At 38.2% G+C, this 11,363-nt stretch overlaps 1 protein-coding gene across 4 annotated transcripts in view; it reads left to right on the top strand.

Annotated features, from left to right (window-relative positions):
• The window catches only part of LOC124604224 (syntaxin-1A), a 344,075-nt gene that overhangs the window by 250,295 nt on the left and 82,417 nt on the right, over positions 1 to 11,363 (top strand). For 3 of the 4 annotated variants that reach the window (XM_047136460.1, XM_047136463.1, XM_047136461.1), the window contains one exon: positions 4,403 to 4,513. In XM_047136460.1, the coding sequence (XP_046992416.1) occupies positions 4,403 to 4,513 (111 nt within the window). Of the gene's footprint in view, positions 1 to 4,402; positions 4,514 to 5,101; positions 5,213 to 11,363 lie in introns of all 4 variants that reach the window. The other variant, XM_047136462.1, reaches the window with a different exon arrangement.

Raw genomic sequence — 11,363 nt, forward strand, 5'->3', positions numbered from 1 at the left:
CAGTTGACAAATACATTGGCTCTAGTAAGGTCGAAATTGTGTGGGACAGTGAAGTTACCTGGTCACATATAACAGGTGTTGTTGAAACGAAGTTAATTGTTGGATGTTTTTATCGGCCACCAGAGTCTGCTGTGACAATTCCAGATATTTTCAAAGAAATACTAAGGTCAGTTGTGCATGAATGCCCAGGTCGTGCAAAACTAGTTGGACGTTACTTTAACCCATAGAGTATAGACTGAAATGTCTATGGAATCATTGGGGGATAAATAGACAGTCATGCGAAATGCTTTTGAACATGTTTTCTGAAAGCTTTCTTGATCAGCTAGCTCGGCAGCCCAAACACAATGGGAATTGTTGCACACTCGGTTCAGAAGGGAATGCACAAATGAGGACAAGCGAATGTCAGTAGAGATTCAGGCATATGTGAGACGATCTGTGCCCGAAGCATACAACTACCACCGTCACACCTTAGCAAAAGAACCCAAGGAAATTCTGGTCTTATGTAAAATCATTAAGCAGAACTAAGTCTTCCATTCTGTCCCTTGTTGATCAGTCTGGTATGGCAGCTCAAGATAGCAAAATGAAAGCCAAAGTTTTAAATCTCACATTCAAGAAATCATTCACACATGGGAGTTGTACAAACATAGTCATTCGACCATCAGACGGACTCCCGTATGGACAACACAGTAACAGGACCCCTGGTGTAGAGAAACAGCTGAAAGATTTGAAGGTAAATAAATCATCACATCAGGATGGAATCCCAGTTCAGTTTACAAAGAGTAATATGACTTTGGCCCCCTTGTATTTATCATGAATCTCTCATCCAGCACAAAGTCCGAAGCAACTAGAAAAAGGCGCAGGTGACTCCAGTATATAAGGAGGTTAAAAGAACGCAGAATTGCAGACCAATATCCCTAACTTCTATTTGCTGCAGAATCCTGGAACAAGTTCTCAGTTCGAATATAATAAATTTTCTTGAGAGTGAGAGATGTATGTCCATGAATCAGCATGGTTTTACAAAGCATCGCTTGTGCGAAGCTCAACTTGCCCTTATAGTGCGAATTATGGATGAAAAGCAACAGGCAGATTCCATATTTCTAGATTTTCAGAAAGCATTTGTTACAGTGCTCATTGAAGGTATGAACATATGGAAAGTTTGCAGATATGTGAGTGGCTTGAATACTTTTTAAGTCATAGAACCCAGTATGATGAACACTTTCTATCAAGCAGAACAGAGATGAGAGTATCGTCAGGAGTGTCCCAGGGAAGTGTGGTAGTAGGACTGCTGCTGTTCTCCAAATACATAAATGATATGGCAGACAGGGTGAGCAGCAGTCTGCGGTTGTTTGCCGACAATGCCATGGTGTTCAATAAGGTGTTGAATTTGAGTGACTGTAGGAAGCTAAAAGACAACATAGACAAAATTTCCAGTTGGTTGGATGAATGGCAGCTATCCCTAAATGTGGAAAAATGTAGATTAATGTCAGTGGGTAGGAAGATGAAAACCTATAATGTTTGGATGCAGTATTACTAGTGTCCTGCTTGGCACATAAAGTTATTTGAATATCTGGGGGTAACGTGGCAAAACTGTATGAGGTGGAATGAGTGTGTGAGAACTGTGGTAGAGAAGACAGTGTCAACCTTAGTTTACTGGGAGAATTCGGGATTGGACTGAAGGAAGACATCGAAGCGATTCAGAGGCGGGCTGCTACATACTGAGAAAATTTAGAGAAATAGCATTTGAAGCTGACTGGTGAAAGATTCTTTTGCTGCCAACAGACATTGCGCATAAGGACCATGAAGATAAGATACGAGAAATTAGGCATAATACAGAGGCATGTTTTCCCTTGCTCTATTTGATAGTGGTACAAGAAAGGAAATGACTAGTAGTGACATAGGATACACTCCACCATGTACCATCTCGTGCCTTGTGGAGTATCGATGTAGATATAAATGAACAGTAAAACCTAATGCATGATACAATTTGATGCACACTTCAGGCATTTGAAACCACTTAATTAATGATGATCAATATCCTATTTGAAATTACTGAATCTGTGATGCAGGGTACTTGGGTTACCTCATCGCTAATGCACTGCTGGCTATAGGTCGTGTTTGCATAAGTATAGAATACCGTCAATTAGCTTCTAGCACTTGATCATGTAAATACTTGCACAAAACATTTGACATAGATACCCATATCAGAATACTCATTGTAGAATGTTGTGGCAGTCAGCCATGTCATCCTTATTATGTAGTCTTAATTTTTTTGTGTCGACTCTTATTTTCTATGAATTAAACCTATTATTGTTACATTAGTTGTTCGTCCATTTTATTTTTGACAGATCCGATAGTGACGGTAAACCAAAACCAGTCATATTATGAATTATGTGATAATGTGCAATAAAGGTGGACATGAATAAAATGCCAGATATGATCATGGACTTGAATATAGCCGTCTTCAGTTTATATCTTCATGAAGACTGTAACTGGCATCCAATATTTAAATATTAGTATCCAATGGGCTTAAATATTAACTGCCTGACATCAGCAATTTTAAGTATAACCCAAATGTGAGATCCGTGGTATGGAGCAATGTAAAATATCACTGGAACCATCACAAACAATGCATGAAAGATTGATGACAGTACCACACATTCTAGTCAACCACCATAAGTTGCTGAGAGTTTAATAGTCAGACACTGATATGTTTGTAACTTCATCTAGCCTATGTCGCACACAACAGCAAGTGTTATGAAATGGTGATCATTTTATGAAGGTTATTTGGAAGAAAGTGACTAATTTGTTGTTCAGTGAAATTATTTCAAAGATACTGCTTTGTGAAATGTTATTTTATTCTCACTTTTAAAATTTTTAGATTATGAATTATCTTGCATCGTGACTGTTTTGTGATTGCTTATCCACTGTGATAATACTAAACTGTGTGTTTTGGCCTCACTCTGTTTTGGATTGTGGTATACTCCCGAAGATTACAGTCAACAGAGTTGTACTCTTCTGTGCATAGTATATACTGTGTTGATTATACTGGGTTTTAGATCTGGATACAATCCTCTCATGGACAGTGTGCGAATAGTTGCACTGACTGCGAATGGTTCACACACCAGTTCAAAATTCCCACATGTCACAGGCTTTTCTGCATCCCTTCATAACTGTATGAAGGCTCTACCCCCCCCCCCCCCCCCCCCACCACCACCACCACCACCACCACCACACCACACCCCACCCCCCGTCCTCTGCCTCACTTCACATTCCATGATTCAGTGGAGCTTGTGAACAGCGGATGTGATAGAAAGTTCAAAGTTTATATTGTCTTTGTAAGGCCACTGAGCTTAGGTACAATAAAAACTCCCACATATCCATTTATTCGAAGATGTTGATCCCACACCATTGTGGAAAACCCCGTGTACTTCGGTAATGGTAGGACAAAGCCTGTTAAAAGTTGAAGCCTTGGATTGGTTCATGTTTTACAATCAGGTTGTAAAATTAATATAGTTATCGCTGAAAATCTGCAAGTAAGGGAAATGGGATTGGAGTGCAGCAGTAACATAGCAGTTGATGTGTATGAACTTGAGTAAGAACTACTTTCACAGGCTGTTTTAAATAGCCTCTTCCCCCCCCCCCCCCCCCCACCCCCCCAAAAAAAAAAAAAAAAAAACCCCTCCCTCCCACCACTGTGTAACTGCCTCGGTAATGAAATTTGTACAGTGCTTTCTAGAAGCATTTATGTGAAAAATTGCAGTAAACAGTCTACAATCCTATAAACAAGAAACTTCACCCAGAAATGAGTTGCCAAGAATGTTTTCAATCAAGAAAGGCCTATAGAAAGGGAAAGGCTCAGGGGATTACATTCCAGTTTTACAATGCTACATTTATAGTGAGCTTATGTCTTAGTGTGCAGAATGACTGGTGGGAATTCCATCACATTACTTCAAACATTGAGAAACTTAAACAAGTCCATTATCTGCTTATTTGTCTTGAAGGCATAAAATTTGTTAGTTCCATCTCACCTGTTGCACTTCATATAAAAATTTGTCAGGCAAGGGTTCATTGTATCCATTTCATTTTAGCAACATGATTACCGTGATTTATTCGCTAATACCTAGCATAGATTCACTGCAGTTTTTCAGGTGTATTGTAGTATTATTACCAAAAATATGTATTTTGAGGCCATAGATGATAAAATCCTGTGTAGGATGTAAGTAGTAAGTCATGCATTTAACATATTAAGTTTTCTGTTAAAAAGTGACTGTTTCATATAATTTTGTATGTATAGTGACTTAAATGTTTGTGTTTAGTAAATATATACTGTGAATTTTTCTGGCAAATGGTAAGTGTTTTGTCCTTTCTGGTTTGTTTTTGTTGCTGGGCTGTCTGATGTTAGGGAGAAATGATAGACCGTATTGAATATCATGTAGAACATGCAGTGGACTATGTCCAAACAGCCACACAAGACACAAAGAAAGCGCTGAGGTACCAGAGTAAAGCTAGGCGGGTAAGTTAAAATTACTATATATTGTACTACACATATTTTGAAAGCTAATTTTTCTTTCTTTTTTTTTTCTTTTCCCCGTCTTTATTCCCAATTCCATTTCATTTAACCACGTACAATCTTCTCGCATTAAATATCCTTTCTTAATCTTGAAACTATTTGTTCTGGTGTATGTAACTGTTCATATGCATTTATTGCTGTTGTGTATCTTATTCTACCTACTTCGGTGTATGAGCATCTTCTTTCTGGGTTTTACTGACAAAACAATCTTCTACCTATTTAACAATAACTGTTTTGGTGGTTATGCCTGTCATTTTCTGTGCTGTGTGTGTATCAATTGTTTATACTTTGTCTGGTCCCTAACTGTACTCCTTCTCCTCTTAATGTGAATGTAATTTTTGATGTGTGATAACTTCTTTCCTCTGCACTTTTTTAATAAAATTATTTGTCACCACTATTTTGCTTACTAACTTCTTTCCTGCTGGTCAACACCCTCTATCAAAATCCACTTTCAAATCCATACCCTCTACAACCTTTCACATCCTGTAAATCCTACACTATGGCACGCTGGCTTGGCGTGAATGCATCTAGGATGCAACAATTGACAGGATTCAGTATCACGTTGACGAAGGTAGAGAAAAAGTGGATATCGCCAGTAAAACGTTAACCAAGGCTCGGCGATTGCATTCCAGTTTTACTAAGGTAAGATGGGGCATCTGTGATAACCAGGGTGCTTGCTTGCTTGCTTGTTTGCTAAACTCACTCTGTCTGAACTGCACTCTCTCTACTACCTCATTGTTTTATTTTCTAAGTATTGCTTTTGTAGCCTGCATATCTAGCTCTATCGCAAGCCTTTAATCTTCTCTGCAATTAAACAGATTGTTACATAATACATTAATTTTAGTTTTGGTTATTATATTGTCTTGTTATAACATGAGTTTTAATAATTAGTGTCTAATTTAGTCAATTTTTTTAGGAATTAAGCAGTCACATTAATGTAAACAATAAGTTATGATTGGAAGATGATAAATATTGGTAGTTACTTATGACGTGAAGAAATAGAAACGATTTACCCTTCGTGTCATTTACGCTTGAATCCCATGTTACATAATGAGATGAAATACCCCTCTTAGTCATGAATTGTCCAGATGCCTATTTTGTTTTGTTTTGTTTTATAGTTAACACCAAGTAATTAATAGGATAACACAGTCACCAAGAAAAGTAATTTTTCTGCCAGATGACTCTCGTCAGTGTTGCTCTGAAACCCTGAAATAGAAATACTTTTTTATTTTTATTTTTTAGTGTAAGAATTGCACAGTACGAATGATTATATAGACACATTGTTTGTAAATGTGTGTATGTGCCAAAACAAAACTATTCCACCAGCTGGAATTCCAGATTAGAGTTGGAAATGACTACATTATCTCCAATATTAGTTGACAGTACAACACTGTACATTGAGTTACCTGTGGGTGATGCGGAAGGCTGAAGGTGGGCGGAGGGGGGGGGGGGGGGGTTGTGTTCTGTCTATAATTTCTAAATCACACGTTACTCTTGGTAGCCTGTTCCATATCATCTCAGCCAATGTGAGGTTATTTTGTCTTGCACCCTTACAGCTTCAGTCTGTTTTCAATATCCACTTTTTGGATACTATCCCTCCATGTCCTTCTGGCCATGCCACAGACAAACCTCATCTCAGCTGCCTTCCTTGGGGATCCATGGCATGGACAGCTCGATTGAGGTGATCTCACAGATTCTTGACTGGGTTTAAATCTGGGGAGTTTGGTGGCCAGAGTACAGTAAACTCATCCTGGCACTCTTTGAACCGCACGTATACACTGCGAGCTGTATGACATGTTGTATTGTCCTGCTGGTAGATACCATCGTACCGCTGTCCCCAACTTGGGCCGATCCATTGTACTTTCCAGAATGATGGGATACCCAGGGAATGCCGTGAAAACTGTTCCCCAGACTGTAACATTGTTGCAGGGTGTATACTGTCATATGTTCCACACTGTACATGCCAACAACCATCTATCTCAAGGAGCATAAAACATGATTCATCTGAAAGGCCACCTGTCACCACTCAGTGTACTTCCAAATGCTGTATTGACATGCAAATTCCAGCCTTCATTGCCAACGAACAGCAGTCGTGGGTGCATGAACAAGGCACCTCTTATGGAGGCCTGTGTGCAGCAGTGTTTGCTGAATGGTCACGGAGGAGAGACTGTCGTTAGGCCCTTAATTCTACAAGTGAAATTGTTATCCAGAAATAGTGCTACTTTGCTAAATTTGTTTTTGTGCCTGAAGAAAGCTCTTAGATTTCAGAACAGTTTACATTATGATGAGACATGCACTGGCAACTTCATGTGATGTATTTCATATCATGTAGCCAAATGAGAAGAGTGTTTCCTGCAGAATTATAATTTTCTTTAGACAGTAAGTTCGATTGGAAAATGTAGTAGTCACGAGGAAAATATTGGATACAAAATGGACAACATTTTGGAAATAACGTTTATTTGTTAGAAAAATGGAAAAAATAATACTTCATATTTTGAGGGAGTGACAAACATCTAAGTTCATAAATTCATTTTTGTGTTTATCTAAAATCTCCCATATTTTACTGTTCACAACAAAACAAGTAATTAAGAAATGTCAGAATGGGAGACACACTTGTTATTAGATGTGTTGGCCTTTATAATAGAAAGAATGAGGATGACATACGTAAATGTTACTGCTTTGTGCTAAACGGCTGAACATTACTTTTGACAAGGTTTCATTAGAGATCCAATGCCCTTGTGGAAGAGGGCAAAGGAGCAGACTGAGTTTAGACAACCTCTTGCCCTTGGAAAGGTAAACTGTCTGTAAAAGGCAGAAGAATCAGCAGCAATCAATGGCATAAGGATGCAGAAAACAATGAAACCACAGCATTAAGCCATACTGTGTGTACCCAGAGGCCACATGACCTGTAACTAAAAAACTGTCATGATAATATCTGCTTTGGTAAAAGATTTTTAATTGGTCCCCCATTCGAATCTCCATGAGTGGACTGTCAAGGGAGAGGTAACTGTGAGAAAAAAAATGAAAAACCAATGAAAGAGAAACATCCTATAAGTCGTAATGTGGAATGTCAGGAGTTGAAATGTAGTACGGAAGCTATAAAATGTGAAATGGGAAATGCAGAGTGCCAATTTAGATGTTCTGGGGTCAGTGAAGTGAAATGGAAAGAAGATAATGATTTCTGGGCAGTTGAATGTAGGGTAATATCAACAGCAGCAGAAAATCATAAAACAAGAGTAGGGTTAGTTCTGAATAGAATGGTGGGGTAGTGTGTCAGAGACTATGAACAGCACAGTGATAGGGTTGTTCCCTTCAGAATCGACAGTGAACTAACCCCAAACAATAGTGGTTAAAGTATCAGGCAGGCATCAGAAACAGCAGATGAAGAAGTAGAGAAAATATGAGGATATTGGATGTGTGATTAAACATGTTAAGAGAGATAGAAACCAGTAATCATGTGCATTTGAAATGATTATGGGCAGGAATAGGAAATGGATCTGCGGGAGAATGTGGCTGCAGTAGTCGGATTGATGGCTGAGAAACCACAAAAGGAGGTGGTGTACTCAGAAAAGGTGTGGAGATAGTAGAAGATGCCATGACCAGACAGAGATTCTGAAATCGGATATTAAATTGTAAGGTATTTCCAGAAGCAAATGCAGATTGAAATCACAATTTAGTGATGATGTAGAGTAGACTGAAGTTTAAGCGATTTGTCCTAAAGAATAAGTGTGCAAAGATGTTGGATATTTAAGTACAGAGCAACAATTAGATGTATTTGAAGTTCTTGGCACTATAGATACTGCCATAATGAGTACTAGAGTAGGCAGTTGAGTTAAAGAGGAATGGATATGTCTAAAGGCAGTCACAGAAGTTGGATAGGCAGAGGTAGGTACATAGAAGAGAACTGTGAAGAAACCTTCAATTACAAAGAAATACTTTAATTGGTTGATGAAAAAAGAAGTACAAAAATGTTAAAGGAAATTCAGTAATACAGAAATATTTCACTTAGGAATGAAATCAATAAAAAGTAGAGGGAGGCTAAAAGGCCAAAGGAAAAATGTGAAAAAATTGAAACAGAAATTTCTTGATGCAATAAATTACCAACAGCTGTTGTCCCACAGTCCATAATGGATCAACAAAGATTAAACAGAAATGGTCATCAGAGGAAATGATTCAGCATACAGAGAAGTTAAAACAAGCTATGGTGAAGTTCGAAGCAAGGGAACTGACATTAAGATTCAATCGCAATTCTATTGTGAAGAGCAGTGGAGAGAGTGGATAAGTGGAAAGAGTAGATTGATGGTTTCTGTGAGGGGTAGAACTTGTCTGATGATGTGATTGAGAAAGAACTGGGAGACAACATGGAACACGCAGGGAATGGAGAATTAATAAGAGTTAAATGAGTCTTGTAAAGACTTGCAATTACATAAGGCTGAATCAATAGATAAGTCCTGTGGAATTTCTGAAATCATTGGAAGTAATAACCAAGCGACTTAGTTGTTTAGTGTGCCAAGTCTAGAAATCTGGAAGCATACCATCACATTTTCAGAGAAAAAATCATCCACATGGTTCGAAGTTAGCAAGGACAGATAAGTATAAGAACTATTGCACAGTTAGCTTAATGGCTCGTGCATCCAAGTTTCTGAAAAGAATAATACAAAAATGGAAAAAAAATGAGAATACTTTAGATAATGATCAGTTTGGTGATCTTACCTTTCCGGAAGACAAAGAGGCAGATGTGACTTGCGAATTATTTTTCTAAGCCTGCCTTCTGTTGTCACACACATTCATAGAATGTGACCTATAAAGAGAGTTAGTGTGTGAACTGGTGCAAGACATTTTAAATTCATAGGAAAATAGAAGCAGGTTATAGGGAAACATGGATTTCTACACTATGCTCTAATAAACATTCAAATGGACATAGACTGTATTTTTTTAAAACAGTGATGTAAACAGTTCACAGGTTTTCTGGTGAAGCAAACTGCAAGAAAGAAAATGCTGTGGTGTGGTGTGGTGTGGTGTGGTGTGCTCTGCTCTGCTGTGAAAGGGTGTATGGCTTTGTTTTCTTTCTAACAGTTACTGTTAACTACAGTGGTAGGGCACTTAAACCATTAGATGAATTGTTTATTTCATACATATTCTCACTCATACTTAACAATGTGCTGTTTTGATTTCTTCATCACGGTTTGTTTTTACAGAAAACAGGAAAATTGTATTTATGGCCTATTGTTTTTACAGAAAACAGGAAAATTGTATTTATGGCCTATTGGTTTATGATTAAGAGTACTACTATGGAACCTGAATACATGATAACAATAAACAAGGGTCAGGATTAGAGAGGGAGGGGAAGGATGGAAGAGGGGGGGGGGGGAGGTATGGAGGAGGAGGAGGAGGGGGAGGAAATGGACTTAAAGAGAGGGGGAGGGAGGAGATGAAAAGAAAGAATTGGGGGGGGGGGGGGATGAATTGAGAGAGGAAAAGGAGAAGATGGAAATGAGATGGAGAGGAATTAGACAGAGAGAGAGGGAGAGGAGGAGAGTATGTCATATCTCAGATTCCCATACATTTTTAGCAATTGCAAAGAACTGTCCGGTTCGCTATTACACAGTATGTACAATAACCAAGAGGAAGAAATAAGACTAGAGAGTGTACAGAATGCTGCGATTAACAGTGTGTAAGGCAGGGATGCAGTCTTGAGCCCCCTACTGTTGTGTGTGTGTGGGTCAAAGAAGCAGTGATGAAAATAAGAGAAAGATAAAGAGTGGGTTTAAAATTCAGATTGTAATGATATACACTGATGGCATTGCTACCCTCATTGAAAGTAAAGAAGAATTAAAAGATGGATTGAATGGAATGAACAGCCCAATGACCTCAGAACAAGGATTAAAATTAAACCAAAGAAAAATGTAAATAAGGAGTAGAAGAAATGAAATAAGCAATGAACTAGACATAAAAATTGAGGACCATAAAGTAGACAAAATCATGAAATACTGGTAACTTGGAAGCAAAATAACATGACAGGCAATGCAGAGAGAATGTGAAGAGAGATTAGCACAGGCAAAGACAGCATTCCTGGTGAAGAAAAGTCTGCTAATGTCAAATGTCAGCCTTAATCTGAGAGAGAATTTTCTGAGAATGTACTTCCGGAGCAGAGTGTTGTGTAATAGTGGATCATGGACTGTGGGGGAAACCAAAAAGGAGAGAAACAAAATGTTTGAGATGTGGTTCTGTAGAAGGATGTTGAAAATTAGGTAGACTGAAAAGATTAGAAATGAAGTGGTTGTGTGCAGAATCAGTGAAGAAAGACACGCATGAAAACAGCTGACAGGGAGGAGGTATAGTATGATAGGACATAAATTAAGGTACCAGGGAGTAACGTCCATGGTACTTAGAGGGTAGAGACTGTAGGGGAAAACTGATTAGAATACATCCATCAAATAATTGATGTTGTGAAGAGTTTGACACAAGTGTGTTAATCAAGGTGGGTCACATTGAACCATTCTAAAGACAGATCATCAATTATGGTGGGATGATACCTTTCAAAAGACACTACTTTTATAGTTCTATAATCTTGCTTGTTCCAAAAATTAAGTGTCTAAAGACTTTGTCTGAGGAATCCGAAGCCCTAACATCCCTTCCAAATGTTAAATAAGAGAAATAAATAGTAGAAAAATAATTTGTTTATGTAGAACTACAGCTTATTTTTCAGTTTACCATTGTACATGAACTTGTATATAGACATCTTGAATTTCTGTTGATGCTGTTTACCATAACTTTTGTAAGGAATGAGCAC

The sequence above is a fragment of the Schistocerca americana genome, chromosome 1 (assembly GCF_021461395.2).
Source record: "Schistocerca americana isolate TAMUIC-IGC-003095 chromosome 1, iqSchAmer2.1, whole genome shotgun sequence".
NCBI lineage: Eukaryota > Metazoa > Arthropoda > Insecta > Orthoptera > Acrididae > Schistocerca > Schistocerca americana.